Source organism: Hyla sarda, chromosome 6, assembly GCF_029499605.1.
Source record: "Hyla sarda isolate aHylSar1 chromosome 6, aHylSar1.hap1, whole genome shotgun sequence".
In the NCBI taxonomy this organism is placed as follows: Eukaryota; Metazoa; Chordata; class Amphibia; order Anura; family Hylidae; genus Hyla; species Hyla sarda.
In genome coordinates this window covers 289,720,127-289,744,671 of record NC_079194.1, presented here as the reverse complement: position 1 = coordinate 289,744,671, position 24,545 = coordinate 289,720,127, and the positions used below count along the sequence as shown (strand labels likewise).

At 42.4% G+C, this 24,545-nt stretch overlaps 1 protein-coding gene and 1 long non-coding RNA gene across 5 annotated transcripts in view; one reads left to right on the top strand and one right to left on the bottom strand.

Annotated features, from left to right (window-relative positions):
- Positions 1-18,452, bottom strand: part of LOC130277230 (uncharacterized) — a 33,939-nt gene extending 15,487 nt beyond the window's left edge. Inside the window, exon 1 of the long non-coding RNA XR_008845405.1 lies at positions 18,328-18,452. This is a non-coding gene — a long non-coding RNA (uncharacterized LOC130277230). The remainder of the gene's footprint in view (positions 1-18,327) is intronic.
- CAPRIN1 (cell cycle associated protein 1) overlaps positions 18,406-24,545 on the top strand; it is a 41,987-nt gene continuing 35,847 nt past the window's right edge. For 3 of the 4 annotated variants that reach the window (XM_056527682.1, XM_056527680.1, XM_056527681.1), the window contains exons 1-2: positions 18,406-18,560; positions 22,505-22,645. In XM_056527682.1, coding sequence (XP_056383657.1) covers positions 22,505-22,645 — 141 coding nt within the window. In that variant the 5' untranslated portion in view covers positions 18,406-18,560. The remainder of the gene's footprint in view (positions 18,561-22,504; positions 22,646-24,545) is intronic. The other variant, XM_056527683.1, reaches the window with a different exon arrangement.

The following is a 24,545-nucleotide window of genomic DNA, read 5'->3' as shown; positions in this document are numbered from 1 at the left end:
CCACACACTACATCCCCTTAATATAATACTACCACACACTACATCCCCTTAATAAAATACTACCACACACTACATCCTCTCAAAATAATATTACCACACACTACATCCCCTTAATATAATACTACCAAGCACTACATACCCTTAATACTACCACACACTACATCCCCTTAATATAATACTACCACGCACTACATACCCTTAATATAATACTACCACCCACTACATCCCCTTAATATAATACTACCACACACTACATCACCTTAATATAATACTACCACACACTACATCGCCTCAATACTACCACACACTACATCACCTTAATAAAATATTACCACACACTACATCCCCTTAATATAAAACTACCACACACTACATCCCCTTAATATAATACTACCACACACTACATCCCCTTAATATAATACTACCACACACTACATCCCCTTAATAAAATACTACCACACACTACATCCTCTCAAAATAATATTACCACACACTACATCCCCTTAATATAATACTACCAAGCACTACATACCCTTAATACTACCACACACTACATCCCCTTAATATAATACTACCACGCACTACATACCCTTAATATAATACTACCACCCACTACATCCCCTTAATTTAATACTACGCACTACATCCCCTTAATATAATACCACACACTACATCCCCTTAATATAATACCACACACTACATCCCCTTAATATAATACTACCACACACTACATCCCCTTAATATAATACTACCACACACTACATCACCTTAATATAATACTACCACACACTACATCGCCTCAATATAATACTACCACACACTACATCACCTTAATAAAATATTACCACACACTACATCCCCTTAATATAAAACTACCACACACTACATCGCCTTAATATAATACTACCACACACTACATGCCCTTAATATAAAACTACCACACACTACATCCCCTTAATATAACACTACTACACACTACATCCCCTTAATATAATACTACCACACACTACATCCCCTTAATATAAAACTACCACACACTACATCCCCTTAATATAAAACTACCACACACTACATCCCCTTAATATAAATACTACCACACACTACATCCCCTTAATATAATACTACCACACACTACATCCCCTTAATATAAAACTACCACACACTACATCCCCTTAATATAAATACTACCACACACTACATCCCCTTAATATAATAATACCACACACTACATCCCCTTAATATAATACTACTACACACTACACCCCTTAATAAAATACTACCACACACTACATCCTCTCAAAATAATATTACCACACACTACATCTCCTTAATATAATACTACCAAGCACTACATACCCTTAATACTACCACACACTACATCCCCTTAATATAATACTACCACGCACTACATACCCTTAATATAATACTTCCACACACTACATACCCTTAACATAATACTACCACGCACTACATCCCCTTAATATAATACTACCACACACTACATCCCCTTAATTTAATACTACTACACACTACACCCCTAAATATAATCCTATATACCTTGTCCTCTGACTACAATACTTCCACATACCGTGTCCTCTGTCTAGAATGCTTCCACATACTCTGTCCTCTGATTATATTACTTCCATATACTGTGTCCTCTGACTATAATACTTCCACTATCCATGTCCTCTGACTATAATACTTACACATATATCGTGTCCTTTGACTATAATACTTCAACATATTGTGTCCTGACTATAACATGTCCATATACAGTTCTTTGTCCTCTTACTGTAATACTTTCATATACTGTGTCCTCTGACTACACTGTTTAAAAAAAATAAGGGAACACTAAGATAACACATCCTAGATCTGAATGAACTAATCGTATGAAATACTTTCGTCTTTACATAGTTGAATGCGCTGACAACAAAATCACACAAAAATTATCAATAGAAATCAAATGTATCAACCCATGGAGGTCTGGATATGGAGTCACACTCAAAATCACAGAGGAAAACCCCACTACAGGCTGATCCAACTTTATGTAATGTCCTTAATACAAGTCACAATGAGGCTCAGTAGTGTGTGTGGCCTCCACGTGCCCGTATGACCTTCCTACAACGCCTGGGCATGATCCTGATGAGCATTCGAAAGTGACCAAAACATCAGCCAGGAAGCATAGGAACTGAGAAGTGGTCTGTGGTCACCACCTGCAAAACCACTCCTTTATTGGGGGTGTCTTACTAATTGCCTATAATTTCCACCTGTTGTCTGTTCCATGTGAAATTGATTGTCAATCAGTGTTGCTTCCTGAGTGGACAGTGGGATTTCACAGAAGTGTCATTGACTTGGCGTTACATTGTGTTCCCTTTATTTTTTTTGAGCAGTGTATATTACTTCCACAAATTGTGTCCTCTGACTACAATACTTCTACATACTGTGTCCTATGACTATTATAATTCCATATACTATGTCCTCTGACTATAATTGTCATGACCAGGGGTGGACAGGGTGAGTGAGCCCTAAACTGTCCCTAGAAACACTCTCCCTGCCTACTTGCCCATCCGCCCTAGACGGTGGATCGACAACTTGGAGTCCCTTCCTTAACTAAAGTGCAATGGGCGTAAAGGTACACAAATAATACTGTACATAGTCGGGGACAGGTCAGAAATATGACAGGAAAAAAACCAAATAAACCAGGCAGGATATAGCATACTAACATTCAGTTCAGAAACCTGAAGATAAGCGGCAGATATGAATAAATGAACAAGACTAGATATGGAACAAGTATACAGCAGAAACCAGGAGATGCAGGGGATGAACAGATGAGCTGAATGTAAAACACCAAACAGGTCAGGAAACATAGAACACATTTGACACATGACACTGAACAAAGAACAACTAGACTCCCGACTCCAAACATGGAGGGACATCAATACCAAACCAAATAGACTACTAGCCAGCGTGCAAACTCCACCGTGTGATCAAGATTCTGGCCTAGAAGGAAACAGAAATATAATACACAGAACACTAGACTGAGAACCGGATAAGTCTGAACAGACTCCACAAAACCAAACTCCACAACATGGAAGAATAAGGGTCATGACTCTAAACAGGAATACTAAATACAGAGCACGGGTACAAGCAAAACTCACAGTGTGAACACAAACTAAGATATAACAAGGTACTAAAGCAGAATGTACATACTGAAAGCCGACAGATGTACTTGAAACCAAGCAGACTTAAATCAATAGAATAAACATTAATCCATCATAGTTAAAACTCACACAAACAGACATAGCAAAGGTAAAATTAATAACCAGCACAGAGTTCAGCAAAGCTCAGGTTTACATAGCGCCACCCGAGTTCCCATTGGCTAATAGCATTAACTATTCCCTAGCCAGAGAGAATAGCACAGAAAACAGTTCAAACATAAAAACAAAGTCTGAACAGGGCCTAAAACAGACAAATGCAAAAACACAATTATGGACTTTACAATAATACTTCCACATACTGTGTCCTCTGACTAAAATACTTCCACATATTGTGTCCCCTGACTATAATACAGTGTTTCCCAACCAGGGTGCCTCCAGCTGTTTCAAAACTACAACTCCTAGCATGTCCGGTCAGCCTTTGGCAACAGCTGGAGGCACCCTGGTTGGGAAACACTGCTCTAATACTTTCAACTATTTCATGTGAATGAGTAACTTAAAGGGGAACCCCGGTGGAAAACAAGTGGCAAACAAATGTTTTCAAATCAACTGCTGCCAGAAAGTTTAACAGATTTGTAAATTACTTCTACATAAAAATCTTAATCCTTCCAGTACTTATTAGCTGCTGTATGCTCCAGAGAAAATTGCGTCGTTCTTTCCAGTCTGAAAACTGTGCTCTCTGCTGACACCTCTGTCCAAGTCAGAAATTGTCCAGAGTAGAAGTAAATCCCCATAGAAAACCTGTCCTGCTCTGGAGAGTTCCTGACATGGACAGAGGTGTCAGCAGAGAGCACTGTGGTCAGACTGAAAAGAACTACGCAACTTCCTCTGGAGCATACAGCAGCTGATAAGTACTGGAAGGGTTAAGATTTTTAAATAGAAGTAATTTACAAATTTGTATAACCTTCTGGCACCAGTAGATTTTAAAACATTTTTTTCCCACTGGAGTACCCCTTTAAGGGTCCCACTTGTTCTTTGTGCTACACATGCAACGTTTTCTGGCGCCTCCTCCTAAAGTCCAGCGCTCCTCCTCCTTCACATGTGGCACTCTCACCAACTATGGGGAACACTTTTGTATGTTTTTTTTTGCTTTTTAAGTGTGCTCTGAATTTTCCCATATTTTTTTCATGTGTTTATGCCAGATTTTACTTGAATGTGCACCAACAAAGCAGCTCAGAAAACCTCACAGTAAGTAAAAAAAAAATGCCAACTCAGCAAAAAATTATAGGGGTTAACCAGTAAAAGAAATACAGTGCTAATTTCTTCCCAAAACAGCACCACACCTTTCCTCAGGTTGTGTGTGGTATTACAACTTGGATCCATTTACTTTAATTGAACTGAGCTGCAATACCACATACAACCTGAGGACAGGAATGACGCTGTTCTTTTTTTTGTTTAGTTTTTTTAAACAAAAAAAAAAACGCTCTGGTTTTCTTATCCTGGATACGTCCTTAACCCTTTTAGGACACAGCCAGTTTTATTTTGCTTTTTAATTTTTTGCCTCCTCGCCTTCTAAGAAACAGACATAACATTTTTCCATCCATCTAAATAAGAGCACACTCACTCCTGCAGAATACTTGCGCCAGGACCAGGAGGCGCATGCCCGCTATCCATGCTGACCTCATAGAAGCCGGACACTCAACATACACGTGCGACCCCGCTGTGTAACGTCTCGCGCTGCAGGCGCACGACTGTCCTTCATTCAACCACTTGCGCTACAGATGCGCGGTCACATTGAGAAGCTCCTTACACTGCCAGCTCACATTGCATACTTGGCCGGCCAGGAGGCTGGAGTCGCGAACCAAGACAGCAGCACGCAAAGACCCGGGGACTGGTGATCGGTGCCATGCTCCACAGTTTTTGTTTTACCCTGATGTGAATGATATCATTAACAGTGGAACTCTGAAGAACATTATACCTAGCCTGGTTTAGATCTGTGGTTCTAAAACTGGGGTACAAGTACCCCCAGGGGTACTTAGCAGTTCTCCAGGGGGTAATGGCAGCCACAGCCACTGGTTACTGGTCTGGACCACTTTGAAAGAAATGGTAGGCTGACGTCACTGCACCGAGGAGCAGAGCAGGAGGACAGAAAAGGGGGAAGGGCGGGCACTGGGCTGCTGTGGGCAGTAACTACCATCAGCTTTGTTGCTCCACTGCCCCTGCAGACCGGGGACCTACTGCTATGAGCCATAACAATAGGCCCCCAGACCAGAGGAGCAGTGGAGCACCAAAGCGGGACAGTATGGTGCAGGGCTTTGGAGTCGGAGTCGAGGAGTCGGACAAAAATTTGGGTACCTGGAGTCGGAGTCGGCAAACAATGCACCGACTCTGACTCCTACTAAATTTAGATTGGAATTAAAAAAAAAGGTAGTTTAACCCCTTAAGGACGCAGGACGTAAATGTACGTCCTGGTGCGGTGGTACTTAACGCACCAGGACGTACATTTATGTCCTGTGCATAATCGCGGGCATCGGAGCGATGCCCGTGTCATGCGCGGCTGATCCCAGCTGCTAATCGCAGCCAGGGACCCGCCGGCAATGGCCGACGCCCGCAATCTCGTGGGCGTCCGCCATTAACCCCTCAGGTGCCGGGATCAATACAGATCCCAGCATCTGCGGCAGTGCGCGATTTCAATGAATGATCGGATCGCCCGCAGCACTTCTGCGGGGATCCGATCATTCAGAACGCAGCACAGAGGTCCCCTCTCCTTCCTCCGTGCGGCTCCCGGCGTCTCCTGCTCTGGTCTGTGATCGAGCAGACCAGAACAGAAGATGACCGATAACACTGATCTGTTCTATGTCCTATACATAGAACAGATCAGTATTAGCAATCATGGTATTGCTATGAATAGTCCCCTATGGAGACTATTCAAGTGTAAAAAAATGTCAAAGTAAAAGTAAATAAAAAGAGTGAAAAATCCCCTCCCCCAATAAAAAAGTAAAACGTCCGTTTTTTCCTATTTTACCCCCAAAAAGCGTAAAAAATAAATTTTATAGACATATTTGGTATCGCCGCATGCGTAAATGTCTGAACTATTAAAATAAAATATTAAGGATCCTGTACGGTGAACAGCGTGAACGTAAAAAAAAAAAAGTCCAAAATTGCTACTTTTTTAATACATTTTATAAAAAAAATTATAAAAAATTTATTAAAGTTTTTTATATGCAAATGTGGTATCAAAAAAAAGTACAGATCATGGCGCAAAAAATGAGCCCTCATACTGCCGCTTATACGGAAAAATAAAAAAGTTAGAGGTCATCAAAATAAAGGGATTATAAACGTACTAATTTGGTTAAAAAGTTTGTGATTTTTTAAAGCACAACAATAATAGAAAAGTATATAATAATGGGTATCATTTTAATCATATTGACCCTCAGAATAAAGAACACATGTAATTTTTACCGTAAATTGTACGAAACCTTCCAAAATTAGCAAAATTGCGTTTTTCTTTTTAAGTTCCCCACAAAACGAGTGTTTTTTGGTTGCGCCATACATTTTATGATATAATGAGTTATGTCATTACAAAGGACAACTGGTCGCGCAAAAAACAAGCCCTCATACTAGTCTGTGGATGAAAATATAAAAGAGTTATGATTTTTAGAAGGCGAGGAGGAAAAAATGAAAACGTAAAAATTAAATTGTCTGAGTCCTTAAGGCCAAAATGGGCTGAGTCCTTAAGGGGTTAAATGTCTCAATTCACAAAAAGTTATAATTAATGACTTCTATTAATAAAGATCAATGCATGCAGTGCCTCACGTAACCGCAAAACGAACACGTTAAGTGACCATGAAGAAGCATGCTTTTCATGTTGTTACGCCGAGCGCTCTGGGTCCCTGCTCTTCCCCGGAGCGCTCGCGGCGTTCGTCTCCGTGCAGCGCTGCACTAGTGTCACCGGCGGGGATGCGATCCGCCCGCTGCTCGCATCCCAATCTCCTCACCTGCCCCGTCCTCTGTCTGCTCAGTCCCGGCGCGCACGGCCCTGCTTCCTAGGGCGCGCGCGCGCCCCGGCTCTCTGAGATTTAAAGGGCCAGTGCGCCATTGATTGGCGCCTGGCCCAATCAGTACCTGCACCTGTTGCCTTGTGCCCTGTGAAAGCGTTTAGTGTGTTCCCAAGCCTGTGTTTCCAGACCTTCTGCTGTTGCCCCTGACTACGACTCTTGCTGCCTGCCCTGACCTTCTGCTACGTCCGACCTTGCTCTTGCCTTGTCCCTTTGTACCGCGTCTGTCTCAGCTGTCAGCTGGGGTTGAGTCGCTATCGGGTGGAACGACCTGGGGTTACCTGCCGCTGCAAGTCCATCCCGCTTTACGGCGGGCTCTGGTGAAAACCAGTAACCCCTTAGACTCTATTCCCCTGGTACGGCCCACGTCATCACCCCACTGACACAGAGGATCCACCACCAGTATCCTCACTGCATACCTATCCGGATCCTGACACATGTGCTTTACTATATGGCACACAACGCACAATTAGGAGCGGCAAAACTTATACTTTCCTTAGTGTTGTGTTCTGCTGTTACAGGGAACCCATGGGTAACCAAGCCTCTCACTGATAAGGGATTAAGGAAATATGTTTTTTGAAGGACTAGAGACACTTGTATAAGTGAAGGGAATGGAGGGTCAATAGTTCAAGACTGAAGCTGTAAACCATTGGAAAAACTGCTGCCATTCAGCTAAGGCTATTAAAAAACTGTTAAACTACGATTGTTAGCTTAAACTTTAAACATGACTATGGGATTCTACTAGGGAAATCATGTTTTATAATAAATGCCCCTTCCTGAATCCTCCTACTGCCCTATCTTCAGCAGCAGATCAGCACACAAAAAGGAGAAGGCAGCAGCTTCTGCCCAACTACCTCTCTCTGCTAGAAGAGCTTAGAACAACTTGGTGGAACAGCTTCTTGGATTTATCTACCGACTCTACAGCCCTGGTATGGTGGCCTACAACTATAAATGGGGGCAGTTTGGGGGCCTACAACTATATTTGGGGGCACAGAGGGGGCCTAACAACTTTATTGGAACACAACGCGAGTACTATTACTGTGTGTGACAATAAACATGGGGAGTTTGTAAATAGGTGGGTATTGTATTTCTGAAAGGAGCCTACAATGTTTGTTCAGCTGGTTCTGTGGAGAAGTCTTGTATGGGAGAAATCTTAATGGCGGTCTAGGCCAGATAGAGAAGAAAAGAAAACAACTCCGGTTAGAGAAGACGTCACCTGTAAATCGGGGGACTGGGGAGATAGGGAGAGGAAGAGGGGGCCTGTTATAGAGGAAAGTAAAGCATATGAATTATACTTTAATCATTACAATATGTCTCTAATATGGGGGTACAATTTTTGGGGAACTTTTTACATTTTAGTGGTTCCAATTTTTTACTCTGCTCTTATTGCTATTGTCACTATTTTATTATACTATATTATATCATCCTCTTATTGTAATTGTTATGCATTTTGTTTTACTGGAGTCAGGGCCCTGCACTAGATCCCAGTCCCCTATGCTAACAACTATTTAATAAATTACATTTTTATTGATATATTCACTGGATCTAATCTTTCTAATTTCCTATGTACCTTTGAGGACTGTTTTTTTTTATATAATTTTTATATTTTACATATAACCTATTATATTTTTCCCACGTAAAAAAAAAAAAGTAGAACCTTTTAAATAAGTATGTTTTTAATTGCTGACCCTATTAACTTTTTTATTTTTCCGTATAAGCAGCTGTATGAGGTCTTTCTGAGCCATGATCTTTAGTTTTTATCGGTACAAAATTTGCGCATATATGTCTTTTTGATCACTTTCTATTCCTCCTTTAATTCTTATTCGGGCGGCAGGCTTGGTGCACAGGCGGCGCTCCAGGAGCATGCTGATGTCACCCCTGCTGCTTCCTCATTTGGCCCGGTTTGGGGAACGGGTGACATCAGCGTGCTCCTGGAGCGCTGCCCATGCACCAAGCCTGCCACCTGAACGAGAAGGATAACAGGCAAGTGGGACCGTGGTAAGTATCATTTTCATCAGTGCGGGTGATACTCATGACAGATTCCATAGGGGACTTGTAACATGTAATATTGCTAACACTGAATAATGTTATGCTATTGCATAGCATTACACAGTGTTATCTGTGATCCGCTGATGAGTCTGGCTCAGCTGGCTCTATCAGCAGATCTGGGTGAGGACCCATACAGAGCAGGTGAGAAGACATCTGGCGGGCAGACAAACCGGTTAGGTCCCCGATTTTATAGGGACACAGTCATTGCGGCACTTAAAGGGGTACTCCACGATCTCGGCTGCGGCACCCCAGACATCCGGTGCACGGAGCGAACTTCTCTCTGTGCCGGATCCCTGGCGATGCGGGATAGAGGCTCGTGACGCCATGGTCACATCCCGATCGTGACATCACGGTCACTCCCCGCTCGTGACGTCACGGCCATGCCCTCTCAATGCAAGTCTATGGAAGGGGGCAACGTAAAATAAAAGAAAAATGTTTTCACCAATTATATCATCAAAGTCTGGTCTATTAGGAATTATGGGGGAGATTTATCAAAACCTGCCCAGAGGAAGTTGCTGAGTTATAGCAACCAGTCAGATTTCTTCTTTCATTTTTGAAAAGGCCTCTGAAAAATGAAAGAAGCGATCTGATTGGTTGCTATGGGCAACTAAGCAAATTTTTCTGTGAACAGGTTTTGATAAATCTCCCCCTATATTAATTACAGCGACCCCCCGACCTACGATGGCCCCGACATACGATAATTTCAACATACGATGGCCTCTCAGAGGCAGCATCAACATACGATGCTTTTGTATGTTGGGGTCATCGCATAAACGGCTATCCGGCGGCACAGACTGCTTCAGCTGCCACCGGATAGCCGTTTACGGTGCCCCGTGTGGTCCGCTGATGATCACTTACCTGTCCTCTGGGCTTCGGCGCGTCCTCTTTGGGCTTCCCTGCATCGTCAGCGCTCTCCATCGACGTCATCACGTCACTGCGCACGCCGTCCCGTCATCCAATAGGAGCAGCGTGCGTAGCGACGTGATGGCGGGGACGGAGAGCGCGGATGCCGGGGAAGCAGAGGCCTTGCCGGAGCGTCGGGGACACCCCGGGGACGCGGCGACAGCGATGGAAGGCGACATCCTGGGCAGCGGTGACGGTCCGGAGCGGCGGGGACAGATGAGTAAAACTTCCTATACCAGTGGTCTTCAACCTGCGGACCTCCAGATGTTGCGAAACTACAACACCCAGCATGCCCGGACAGCCAACAGCTGTCCGGGCATGCTGGGTGTTATAGTTTTGCAACATCTGGAGGTCCGCAGGTTGTAGACCACTGTCCTATACTTTACATTGCACGGATCCCTCGACATACGATGGTTTCAACAAACGATGGTCCATTTGGAACGGATTACCATCGTATGTTGAGGGACCACTGTATAGAAAAACAAATAAACAGACAAACAAACAGAAAAACAGTGTGACACAATGCCGATACCGAATTCCACCTTGAAATACTGTGCAATATAAATTAAATAAAAGAAAAAAATATACATTTTTGTATGATAATAAAAAAGACAATTATTTGTGGGGTGAAAATTTAAATAAAAAATCTTTTGGTTCTACACAGGGCACTTTTTGGTTAAAATGAAACTGGGCCTTATTTATTTTATTTTAGGGGGAGATTTATCAAAACCTGTGCAAAGGAAAAGTTGTCCAGTTGCCCATGGCAACCAATCAGCTCGCTTCTTTCATTTTTAACAAGGCCTCTGCAAAACGAAAGAAGTGATCTGATTGGTTGCTATGGGCAACTGGGCAACTTTTCCTTTGCACAGGTTTTGATAAATCTCCCCCTAAGAGTGTTCAATAATAAATAGGTCGGGTTTTGAAACCACACCCCATGCAGACCAGCCACGCCCCTTTGTGACAGACCACACCCATTTTCGCCTTTTTTTTACAAAGCAATGTCGGGTTTGTCGGATTTTCCTGGTATACACTGTCGCAGACACTATGCGCCAAAATAACCCAACAAAAACTAGCTGGTTTTAGCTTAGTAAATTTGGGCATTATCTTTTTTATGTAGGTCCATATGATTACAATGATACAAAATGTATTTAGGTTTTGTTTTATTTTTACAAATTTTTAGAAATTATAATTTTTCGTTTGAAAATCAGTATTCCTAAAACTGTCCTCGTCTGATCCCATAGAAATCGATGGAGCGTGTGCCATCTACCGCATGCACTCCTCACTCACAGCTAAATCCTATTCGGGAGATCTGCGACCCAGCGGTCGAACCCCTCGCGGTCAGCTACTTATCCCCTATCCAGTGGATAGGGGATAAGTTAATTTTGGCTGCAGTACCCCTTTAAACTTTTAGGGCTAATTCACACAATGGAATCTCTGCCGGGAGATAATCCAGGTGGAGATTCCATCTGTAGAGGGAGTTGGCAGAACAAGTCGGAAATAGACAGCAATGCATTTCAGACAAGATTCCCCCAAAATACTGAACATGTTAAGTCTTTGATCGTGGCAACTGAAGGGTTAATGCTGGACATTGCAATCATGACAATGTATGGCAGTAGCAACCCTGAACGTGACCAGGGCGTACATTTACACCCCATATTGTTGAGGGGTTAATCCATCCAAAATGCAAGACCTATCTTAACCCCTTAAAGGGGTTCTCCGGTGGAAAACAATTATTATTATTATTATTTTTTTTTCATATTAATCAGCTTCAGAAAGTTAAACAGATTTGTAAATTACTTCTATTAAAAAATCTTAATCCTTCCAATAGTTATTAGCTTCTGAAGATTTCTGTCTAACTGCTCAATGATGATGTCACGTCCCGGGAGCTGTGCATGATGGGAAAATATCCCCATAGGAGCTGCACAGCTCCCGGGACGTGAGTCATCAGAAAGCAGTTAGACAGAAAACAACAACTCAACTTCAGAAGCTAATAACTATTGGAAGGATTAAGATTTTTTAATAGAAGTAATTCACAAATCTGTTTAACTTTCCAGAGCCAGTTGATATATATATAAAACAAAGTTTTGGCCTGGAATACCCCTTTAAGTCTTTGATCGTGGCAACTGAAGGGTTAATGCTGGACATAGGCAATCATGACAATGTATGGCAGTAGCAACCCGGAACGTGACCAGGGCGTACATTTACACCCTATATTGTTGAGGGGTTAATCCATCCAAAATGCAAGACCTATCTTAACCCCTTAAAGGGGTTCTCCGGTGGAAAACTATTATTATTCTTTTTTTTTTCATATTAACCGGCTTCAGAAAGTTAAACAGATTTGTAAATTACTTCTATTAAAAAAATCTTAATGCTTCCAGTACTTATCAGCTGCTTATACTACAGAGGAGGTTGAGTTGTTATTTTCTGACTGACCACAATGCTCTCTGCTGACACCTTTGTCCTTGTCAGGAACTGTCCAGAGTTCAAATGTCATTTCAAAGTAGTAAAAAAATAAAAAGCTGTAGGTGCAAAATTGAAAGGGTCATGCTTTTTAAAAGGTGAGGAGGAAAAACGAAAGTTAAAGACACAGCCCATTTTGGCCTTAAAGGGGTACTCCGCTGCTAAACATCTTATCCCCTATCCAAAGGATAGGGGATAAGATGTCTAATTGCTGGGGTCCCGCTGCTGGGGCCCCCCAGGATCTCCTGCAGCACCCAGCATTCTAAACAAACGCCAGGTTCCTGCTACAGTGGTCATAATGTCATGGCCACGCCCCTTTTATTCATGGTCACGGCCTCTGGCTCCGAGCGTTCTGAACAAAATGTTCAGAAACACTGGAGCACAGGAGTTCCCCTTTAAGGACATAGACAATCTTTGCTTTTTCGTTTTTTCCTCCTCCCTTTTTAAAATCCATAAGTATTTTATTTTTCTACCTACAGGCCAATATGAGGACTTGTTTTTTTTACGTGACCAATTGTACTTTGTTATAAGATCTTTAATTTTGCCATAAAATGTACAGTGAAATAAAAAAAAATATTATGTGTGAAATTTATAAGAAAACTGCAATTTTGCAACTTTACAGGGGTTTGGTTTTTACGCAGTGCGCTTTATGGTAAAAATTGTTAAATAATTTTTTCTGTAGGTCAATGCGATGGAAACGATACCCAATTTATATAGTTTTTTTTATTTATTATTATTGTACTACTTAAAAAAAAAAAAAAAGCTAACTTTTTGGACAAAATTGGATTGCATAAAAGTGTTGTCTTCTGACCCCTATAACTTTTTTTATTTTTCTGTATACAGGACTATATTAGGGCTTATTTTTTGTGCCGTCATCTGTAGTTTTTATCTACCATTTTTGTTCTGATGGGAATTTTTTTTTTCACTTTTTATTTAAAAAAAAAATAAAAATTCTGATATATGATGTAATAAAAAATCTGTATTTTTGGTGTTTGATATTTTTTCCTTTTACATCATTTACCGTTCAGGATCATAAACATATAATTTTCATAGTTCGGACAATTACGCACGCGCTTATACTAAATATGTTAATTTTTATTTTATTTTTTTTAAATGGGAAAATAAGGATGATTTGGTTTTCTATTAGAGGGGTTTTATATCATTTTACAAACATTTTTTATTTTTAAACTTTTATATGCAATCATTGGATTGCATTTACTATATAATGCTATGCCTATGGCTACATCAGTGGATCGGCGATCGGCGGCAGGTAAGGGGACCCTCCTCCGCCTCGATGTCATGAGTAGGGTGTGGCTTTGACGTCACAAGCCTTCGGCGCCGTATCGCCAGGCATCCGGCACGGAGCTAGGTTCGCTCCATACACTGGATGACTGGGGTGCCGCAGCAGAAATCGCAGCAGGACCCCCACGATCCCCCAGGAAGTGGGGTTGTACTTTATTTTCTTTAGCACAATTTTGGTACACAACCCAATATCCAATCAGGAACACAATAGTAAATCAGGGTCATTGTGTTCACATCTATCCCCTATCCTCTAGATACACCTCGAAGCATGAGCTGCTACCAAGCAACGAGGGAGCCATCCATTGGCAGACATGCTTAAAGGGATTATCCAGGAAAAAACTTTTTTTTGTATTTCAACTGGCTCCAGAAAGTTAAACAGATTTGTAAATGACTTCTATTAAAAAATCTTAATCCTTTCAGTACTTATGAGCTTCTGAAGTTAAGGTTGTTCTTTTCTGTCTAAGTGCTGTCTGATGACACGTGTCTGGGGAACCGCCCAGTTTAGAAGAGGTTTGCTATGGGGATTTTCTTCTAAACTGGGCGGTTCTCGAGACACGTGTCATGAGAGAGGACTTAGACAGAAAACAACAACCTTAACTTCAGAAGCTCATAAGTACTGAAAGGATTAAAAAATTTTAATAGAAGTGATTTACAAATCTGTTTAACTTTCTGGAGCCAGTTGATATATAAAAAAAACTTTTTTTCCTGGATAACCCCTTTAAGGCTGGGTTCACACCACGTTTTGGCAATATGTTTACGTTTTCAATGTGAAAACCTGATGGAACTGTTTTGAAAACCGTATGAAGCCGTATTGAAAACCGTATGCACTGACTCTCCAATGTGTCCATTTTGCATCTTGTACGGTTTTGTCCCTTTTTTCCCGTACCCAAAATCGTAGCCTACCACAGTTTTTGGTCCAGGTGAAAAACCATATGGAAACTGAATACGTTTTTTTTTTTAACATGGGAGTCAATGGGAACTGTACAGAACCGTATGTGCGTATAGTTTCATCCGGTTTTCACTATAAGGTTTTTGACACCGAAACTTTTTTTTTCTTGGAATTTCAATCAACCAAGTGAAACTTTATTCATAATGAAGTAAAAAGTTCAAAACGTAAGTTTTTTTTTCTTAAAAATGGATGCAACCCGACATTATTTTTTTTAAAACTGTATACGGTTTTCAACCGTATACGGGTTAAAATTTGTATACACGTTTTGATACAGTTTAGTCCAGTTTTGAGGAATCCGTTTTTCATCAAAAACCTGATATGGAAACTGTATTGCAAAAACGTGGTGTGAACCCAGCCTAACTTGTGTGGTAACTTGGTGGGGGGGTGTAGGGTAGTTGGGGTGTTGCTGTAGTATATGAGGGCTTAATTTAACCCTTGTCACTCGTGACGCCAGGGTGAGGGTTAAAACTCTGTAGTGATGCTGGGCCTATCGCCACCCTTCCCAAGAGCGATAGGTGAGTGTAAAATAAATGGATTGTCCACAGCAGTGCTGAACTTAAAACTTGCAGGAACTTTACTGAAGATTTTCTGTACATGCAGTATCGGTAACAGTCCAGATAACAGAGTCTATATAGACAGCACAGCAGTGACTGACAGATCCATCTTGATTCTTCTTTGAGAAGGATGTTGTCGAGATTCCCTCCCCTAGGCCCCAATCGGATTTGTCTAAGGCCCCAAAATTTCAAGTACTTTGGATCGTTGTTGTGGAATTCCCTTACATGGCGGGCGAGGGGAGTATCGGCTCCCAGTCTTATCCCACTCAGATGTTTAGATATGCGCCGCCGGAATTCCTGCACCGTTTTGCCCACGTAAAGTTTAGGGCAGGTGCATCCACAGATGTACACTAGAGATGAGCGAACTTACAGTAAATTCGATTTGTCACGAACTTCTCGGCTCGGCAGTTGATGACTTATTCTGCATAAATTAGTTCAGCTTTCAGGTGCTCCTGTGGGCTGGAAAAGGTGGATACAGTCCTACGAGACTCTTTCTTAGGACTGTATCCACCTTTCCCAGCCCACCGGAGCACCTGAAAGCTGAACTCATTTATACAGGATAAGTCATCAACTGCCGAGCCGAGAAGTTCGTGATGAATCAAATTTACTGTAAGTTTGCTCATCTCTAATGTACACTATACCTGAGCTCTTACAGTTAATAAAGTCGTATAGTTGATACATCTGTGGGGTTTATGAATTCTTTCCGGCGGGTCACAAAAGGGCAAAAGGAGCATTGTCCACAAGGGCAAATTCCCACATTTGGATTTCGTAGCCACATTTCTTTTTTGGTTCTGCTGAAGTGACTGTGGACTAAGAGGTCCCTCAGATTTGCACCTCTCCGATAAGTCACATTAGGATAGGTATTTAGGACCGTCCTTAAGTCCTCATCAGCCATTAGAATTGGCCAATACCTCCTCATTACACTCATGACCTGTTCTGCTCTATTATCATAAGTTCCTATGCAGCGGATGACTTTCTTATCAGTTTATTTTTTTTGTTTTTAATTTAGTTCCAAGGAGGTCAGTCCTAGTTGTTCTTTTCGCCCTATTTTGTGCCCTTTTTAGACATTTCTTAGGGTACCCCCTCCTTAAAAATCTCTGAGTCAGTTTTATAGATTCTTTTGCAAATGTAGATTCCTCCGAGCAATTCCGTCTCACTCTCATGAAAATGGCGCAGCTCCCTTATATGGGCAGGGGCTGGCCGTTTTGGATTGGTCCATATCAGCTGTCACTCACCGTTACAATGGATTGTGGGTGATCGTCTCACCAGAACCACCAAAGGTCCTTTAGCAAAACCATAGAGTTCTGTGAACCAGGTCACATGACCCGCAGGTCCTGCAACACTAAAACAAGTGAGTAACAGCATATACATATATTTATATAGATAATATTTATAAATATCAAATTACTAAGGGGTGACTAGGGTTTAATTAGGGAAGCGAACCCCGACAGTCCTAGGGACTCTAACTTTGGGGACTAATAACTAAGGCACAGTATGAAATACGGTGCCGGGACACCACACCTGTATATATCATCCTGCAACCTCATATCCCAAAATTCATGTAAATGGCGACCGTATACGGTTTTACATGACAAAAAACCTTTAGAACCGTATTTGTTGCCGTATCTATAGACCAGCATTAAGAAACCGTACTAAAAAGAAGTGAATCCGGTTTTGTACAGTTTGGCACGGTTGCGGTCCAGTCCGCACAAAAAAAACAAAAAAAAACAGTGCATTCACACTATGGTTACCATATACGGTTTTATATTATAAAACTGTATAGCAGCGCATTTTCATAGACCAAAATAAAAAAAGTGAAAAAGGTTTTGCGCGGTTGTGGATCAGTCCGAACAAAAGACAGTGTCCCACCACAGTTTTACCTACTGTTTCAAAACCATTTACGTTTTTTTAAAATAGTATTGAGAACCGTATGTGCATACGGATTTAGGCGATTTTAATAACCCTAATTCGGATGCAGGAACCGCAGTGTGAACGCAGCCTTAATATCCAAACTAAAAATATAGCTTGAAATCCGAGCAGCAGCAAACTAAGGCTGCATGCACACCACGTTTTTGCTATACAGTTCCCGTAAACGGTTTCAAGTTAAAAACCGTAAGTAACCGTATAGAAAACCGTATGCATTCACTTAACATTGTAAACCGTACGTCAAACGCATCATCCGGTTTAGTCCATTTTTAGTCTTATACGGTTTTGTCCAGTTTTTTTTTACCCGTACCCAAAACCGTAGTCTACCACGTTTTTTGGTACGGGTGAAAAACTGTATTAAACCGTATGTTTTTTTAAAACATGGGAGTCAATGAGAACCGTATGTGTGTACAGTTCCATCCGGTTTTCACCATACGGTTTTTCACTTTGCACAGTTTTTTTTTCTGGGAATTTCAATCAAACAAGTGAAACTTTATTCAAAATGGAGTGAAAAGTAAAAAAGGTATATGTTTTTTTTCTTAAAAAACGGATGCAACCAGACATCATTTTTCAAATCGTATACGGTTTTTAACTGTATACGGGTTGAAATTTGTACACACGTTTTGATACAGTTTAGTCAGGTTTTGAGGAATCCGTTTTTCATCAAAAAACTGATATGGGAACTGTATTGCCAAATCGTGGTGTGCATGTTCCAGACACACAAAAAAAACGCAAAAAACAAATGTCACTTCCCCTTTAACTAGAGGGCGTGGTTTACGAATAAGTATTTACATAAGTCCCGCCCCTTCCTTAGTTATTAAGCTCCTCCCCTACTGTGCGGTCCTCCGCCCTGCCTATTGCCGTCCATTGTCTCTTTAGGCTTACCGTGTGCCGCCTGATGCTTCCTCTCACACTATAGCCCCATACTTATTATTGTAAGGACAGGGGGGCTGACCAGACCCTGGAAATACCTCTTCACAACGTAAAAGCTATCTGGAGAGGCCGCTGGTCCAACGTCATTTCTTTCAGGCACCTCCGCGGGCAGCCCCGGATTAGGCCCCCAGCTGTGTAAATCCCTCCGCTTCCTGTCTTTCGGCCTCGTTAGCTTGGTGAGGCTGCAGTGGCGGCGGCGACTCCTCTCTCAACATCACACCGCGACCAGCGCTCAGGCCCCGTGACCGACACACCGCGGAGACCCTGAAAGGTGGGGCGGGGAGGGGGATTGCTATGTCCTCGGGAGAATTTTCGGGGGCGGCGTAATAATTGTTTATAGCGGTGGGGGGGCCGTAATAGGGACGGGACCGAGGGGACTATTTTGTGTCCCGGCGGATGCATTCGGCAGTGTATATGAAGTGTGAGGGGGGGGGACTGTGCACTCGGGCACGTTTGACCTTTTCCTCCTATCCGTTAGTATTGGGCTCCTATCAGCCGTGTCCATGGTGATGGCCATGGCCTATAGTCATGAGGGGGTTGAATAAACTTTATTGCTTCCAGTCTTGGTGAACATTAGGTGACCATGTGATTTAAGAAATGTTTTTAGAGCAGTAATACGTATCTAATGGATCTCAAGCTGTTGTAAAACTACAACCCCCATCATGCCCTGACAGCCGAAGGCTGTCAGGGCATGATGGGGGTTGTAGTTTTACAACCGCTTGAGATCCATAGCCTGGGGATCCCTACTCAGGAACAACTTCTACCATTCAGATAAAACACTATACAGCAGCATTTTCCCCCAACCAGGGTGCAAAACTACAACTCCCAGCATGTCCTCTCTCTCACACACTCTCCATCAATAGGATAGGTCAGGTGTCTCCAAACACTGGACCTCCAGCTGTTGTGAAACTACAACTCCCAGCATGCCTGGGCAGCCAATGGCATAGAGGCAGTTGTATTGCAACAGCTGGAGGCCCACAAGTGTGGATACCACAGGGATAGGTCATCAGTTCAAAAAAAATAAAATAAAATTAGGCAAACCTGTCAAATCAAGTGAGTGTCCTCCTGCAGGATGATCGTGCACTTGGGGTCAGACTAGGGCTATACAGTTTAGGCCAAAACATAAATAAAATAAATAAAAATTGTCATGTTGCACTTATAAGGCAGCATTCACACCTCGTTTTTTACATACGGGTGCCGGATCCGGCAGGGGGAGGGGAAAACCAGGCGCTCCCGTACCGCGGCCATATCAGCCCGTGACTCCGTTTACTTTAATGGGCCGACCGGAGTCAAACGGTGACTCCGGTCGGCTCATCATTGACCCGTAGGCGGTTTTGGTCCGGTCAGGAAACCGCATACGGGTCAAAACTGAGCCGATAGGAGTCACCGTTTGACTCCGGCTCATTAAAGTAAATGGAATCACGGGCTGATCCGGCTGGGGTATGGGAGCGCCCGGTTTTCCCCTCCCCCAGCCTGATCCGGCACGCGTATGTAAAAAAAAAGAGGTGTGAATGCCGCCTTATACTGTTTTACACCTTAGGCTGGGTTCACACTGCGGTTTGTATTTACGGTTCCCGTATATGGCTGGGAGGAGGGGGCTTAATTGCGGCACCCGCACTCAGCCGTATTCGGGAACCGTATTTAATGCATGACTATGAGCCGACCGGAGAGAACCGCAGCCTCCGGTCGGCTGCGTTTTTGGCCGTATGCGGTTTCCCGACCGTAGGCAAAAAACGCGGTTGACAACGTTTTTGCCTGCGGTCGGGAAACCACACACGGCCGAAAACGCAGCCGACCGGAGGCTGCGTTTCTCTCCGGTCGGCTCATAGACATGCAATAAATACGGTTCCCGAATACGGCTGAGTGCGGGCGCCGCGATTAAGCCCCTCCCAGCCGTATACGGGAACCGTAAATACAAACCGTAGTGTGAACCCAGCCTTGGTCAGGCTGGGTTCACATCACGTTTTTGCCATACTGTTATCAATCAGTTTTTCTAAAGAAAACCGTATGGCAAAAAAAAAAAAAAACGGATGGATCAGTATGGGGGAAAAGTAAACCGTATGCGTTTTTTAAACCGTATACTGTTTTTAAAAGTGCATACATTTATGTTTTTTTTTTTTTTTTTAATAAAAACACAAGTTTTTGAAAATTTTGTCAATTTATAATGGGAGGGGTCTTTGGTGGGGACTTTAGGATGCAAATGCGCATGTGCAAAGTAAAAACCATATACGTTTTCCCGTATGGAACCGTATACATGTGCGTTTCCCATTGATGTCCATGTTAAAAAAAAAAAATAAATAACTAATGCGGTTGCAGTATGGATTTTAAACCGGAGACAAAACCGTGGTCAACTACGGTTTTGAGTTCGGGTGAAAACCGTATTGCAAGCAAACCGTACGCATCCTGGTGCATACGGTTTTCAATAACGAAAACGTATACAGGAAACGTACTAGAAAAACGTGGCGTGAACCCAGCCTTGCATGAATGGGGTTGCGCTGTGACCCACAATTGGCTGCAACAAAGTTGCAGCTTTTATGAGGGGTGCAATGCAACCCCATATACTTAACTAAGATGCTGTGCAGCCCTATCACTGCAGTGTGACATGGGAGATTAAAATTCTATATAATTTATTTATTTTAAGTTATAATATATCTATATATAGAATATTTTATATCGCTTCGTGGCCCTCGCCTTTAAGTATTTATCTAGGAATTGAAAAACAGAGATTAATACTTCCAAAAAAAAAACAGCACCACACCTGTCCTCAGGTTGTGTGGTACTGCACACGACCTGAGGACAGACGTGGTGTTTTTTTTTTTTTTATTTGATTTGGTTTTTAAATGGAACAAATCGGCTCTGTTTTCCTTATCCTGGATAACCCCTTTTTTAAAGGGTTACTCTGCTCCCCAGCGTCCGGAACATTGAGTTCCGAACGCTGTGTGTGGGCTTCCGTGTTCACGCCTGCCCCCTCGTGACGAGGGGGCGGGGTGTGAACACGGAAGCCCGCACACAGCGTTCGGAACTCAATGTTCCGGGCACTGGGGGAGCAGAGTAACCCGTTAATATTAAAGGGATTGTTCCTTATTCACGGGATAGGGTATAAGTGTCTGGGACCCATGTGATCTCCAGAACAGGGCCCTGGTTCTCAGAGCATGTGCTGCAGACGACACACACTCTCCATTTCTGTAGGAGCGCCAAAGATACCAGAGAACAGAACTTGGGCCTCTCCAGCACTTCCATAGGAATGAAGTGCTGGAGATGCCCAAGTGCTGTACTCTAGTGTCTTTTGTGCTCTCATATAAATGGAGCGTGTCCCACCTGTGTGCTCTGAGAGCCAGCCCCCCCCGTTCAGGAGATTGCCATGGGGGCTGATCACTGGGATCAGACACTTAAAGGGGTATTCCAGGCAAAAAGTTTTTTTTTTTTTTATATATATCAACTGGCTCTGGAAAGTTAAACAGATTTGTAAATTACTTCTATTAAAAAAATCTTAATCCTTCCAATAGTTATTAGCTTCTGAAGTTTTCTGTCTAACTGCTCAATGATGTCACGTCCCGGGAGCTGTGCATGATGGGAGAATATCCCCATAGGAGCTGGACAGCTCCCGGGACGTGAGTCATCAGAAAGCAGTTAGACAGAAAACAGCAACTCAACTTCAGAAGCTAATAACTATTGGATGGATTAAGATTTTTTAATAGAAGTAATTTACAAATCAGTTTAACTTTCTGGAGCCAGTTGATATATAAAAATTTTTTTTTTGCCTGGAATACCCCTTTAACCCTACCATTTGGATGGGGGGGATTAGTTTTTCACCAGAAAACTCCCTTGTTAAAATTAACTGTAAATCCACAGCAAAATTGCATATTTTGCTGTAGGTTTAGGTTTTGCCCCTGCTACATGAAAATTTCCAGTGGAAATTTTAATAGAAGTAATTTACAAATCTGTTTAACTTTCTGGCACCAGTTGATGATGAGAAAAAAAATTCTCCACCGGAGTACCCCTTTAAAATCCACATGAGTTTCTGTCATTGGGAAAAGTGTCATGTTTCATCCTTTCTAGTGTAAACTCTGGCTAATGCTGATTGGTCAGTGAAAAGGGACTCTGTTTTTGGGTTTTGCTCAGTGGTGAATCGGATCTGAGTAGGCTGGTCAGGAGACATAACTACTCGGCTTATGTTATGCTTGATGCTAAAATGTACACATTTCTCTATTTCAGATGCCCTCAGCCACAAGCAGCAAGGCCGTGCCGGGCTCCGGCGAGGCAACAGCGACTGGTACTGGGAGCGTACAGAGTGAGGCCATGAAACAGATCCTGGTGGTCCTCGATAAGAAGATCCGGAACCTCGAAAAGAAGAAGGTTTGTAATGTGTGCGTTAGATCAGGAATCTGCCAGAATAGGACAAATATATCAAAAGCTGTGCGGAATAGTTGCCCATAGCAACCAATCAAATTGCTGCTTTAAGTTTTAACCCCTTAATGATGCCGGATGTAAATGTACGTCCTGATGAGCTGGTACGTAACACACCAGGAGGTACATTTACATCCTATGCATAACTGCGAGCTTCGGAGCGATGCTCGGGTCATGCGCAGCAGGTACCGGCTGGTGTGTTACGTACCAGCTCATCAGGACGTACATTTACAACCTCTCAGATACCGTGTTCAATACAGATCACGTAATTTGCAGCGCTGCGGTCACTAAAATGGATGATCGGATCTCCCGTAGCGCTGCTGTGGCAATTTGATCATCCAGAACGGCAGACAGAGGTCCACTCACCTGCCTTCGCTGCCTTCCTTGGGTCTTCTGGTCTGCGATCGAGCAGAGCAGAAGATCACCGATATGTCCTATACATGGCACTGAACAGTATTGGCGATCGAATGATTGCTATAAATAGTCCCCTATTTATAGCAACAGTAAGGGTGCGTTTACACGGAGTAAATGAAGAGTAATTCACGCTGAAAAATTTACGGGCGGAAAAAAATAAAAAGAAGAATTGCGCGCTGACATGGGGAGAAAGAAGTGAAGGGTTTTTCAGCTATTTCCGTGCGAATTCCGCGCAAATTGCCAGCGAATTCCGCGCGGAAACGATGTCAGGCGGAATTTTTTTTTTACCATTGACTTCGATTGATTTCTGCTAGCGGATTCCGCTTGAAGAATGAACATGTTCTTCAAGCGGAACGGATTTCAGCGTCGGAATTCTGCTAGCAGAATTTCCGCAGTGTGAACAGGCCAGCAGAAATAACATTAATGTCAATGGGCAGAGGAGATGAGCATTAATTTGGAGCGGAGAATTCAAGAGGAATACTCGAGTAAATTTCTCTTGAATTATTCCGTGTGAACGCACCCTAATAGGAAAGTATGTAATCATGGGGATCATTTTAATCGTATTGACCCAAAGAATAAAACACGTCATTTTTACCAGAAATTGTACGTCGTGAAAACGAAACCTTCCAAAACTTGCAAAATTGCGGTTTTCTTTTTAATTTCCCCACACATAGTATTTTTTTTTGGGTTGCGCCATACATTTTATGGTTAAGTGAGTGATGGCATTACAACGGACAACTGGTCACGCAAAAAAACAAGCCTCATACTAGTCTGTGGATGAAAATATAAAAAGGTTATGATTTTTTTGAAGGCGAGGAGGAAAAAACGTAAATATAAATGAGTCCTTAAAGGGGTACTCCGGTGAAAACCTTTTTTCTTTTAAATCAACTGGTGCCAGAAAGTTAAACATATTTGTAAATTACTTATATTAAAAAATCTTAATCCTTCCAGTAATTAGCTGCTGAATGCTACAGAGGAAATTCCTTTCTTTTTGGAACACTGATGACATCACGAGCACAGTGCTCTCTGCTGACATCTCTGTCCATTTTAGCAACCGTGCATAGCAGATGTATGCTAAGGGAAGCATGGTGGTTTAGTGGTTAGCACTGCTGCCTTGCAGTGCTGGGGCCTTGGGTTCAAATCCCACTAAGGACAACAATAAATAAAGAGTTATTAATATTATTATAATGACGTCAGCAAAGAGCACTGTGCTCGTGATGTCGTCAGAGAGCATTCCAAAAAGAAAAGAATTTCCTCTGTAGTATTCAGCAGCTAATAAGTACAGGAAGGATTAAGATTTTTTAATAGAAGTAATTTACAAATCTGTTTAACTTTCTGGCACCAGTTGATTTAAAAGAAAAAAAGGTTTTGTAGTTGTAGTTGGAAGTTGTAGTTTTTGCAACAGCTGGAGGCACACTGGTTGGGGGAAATCTGT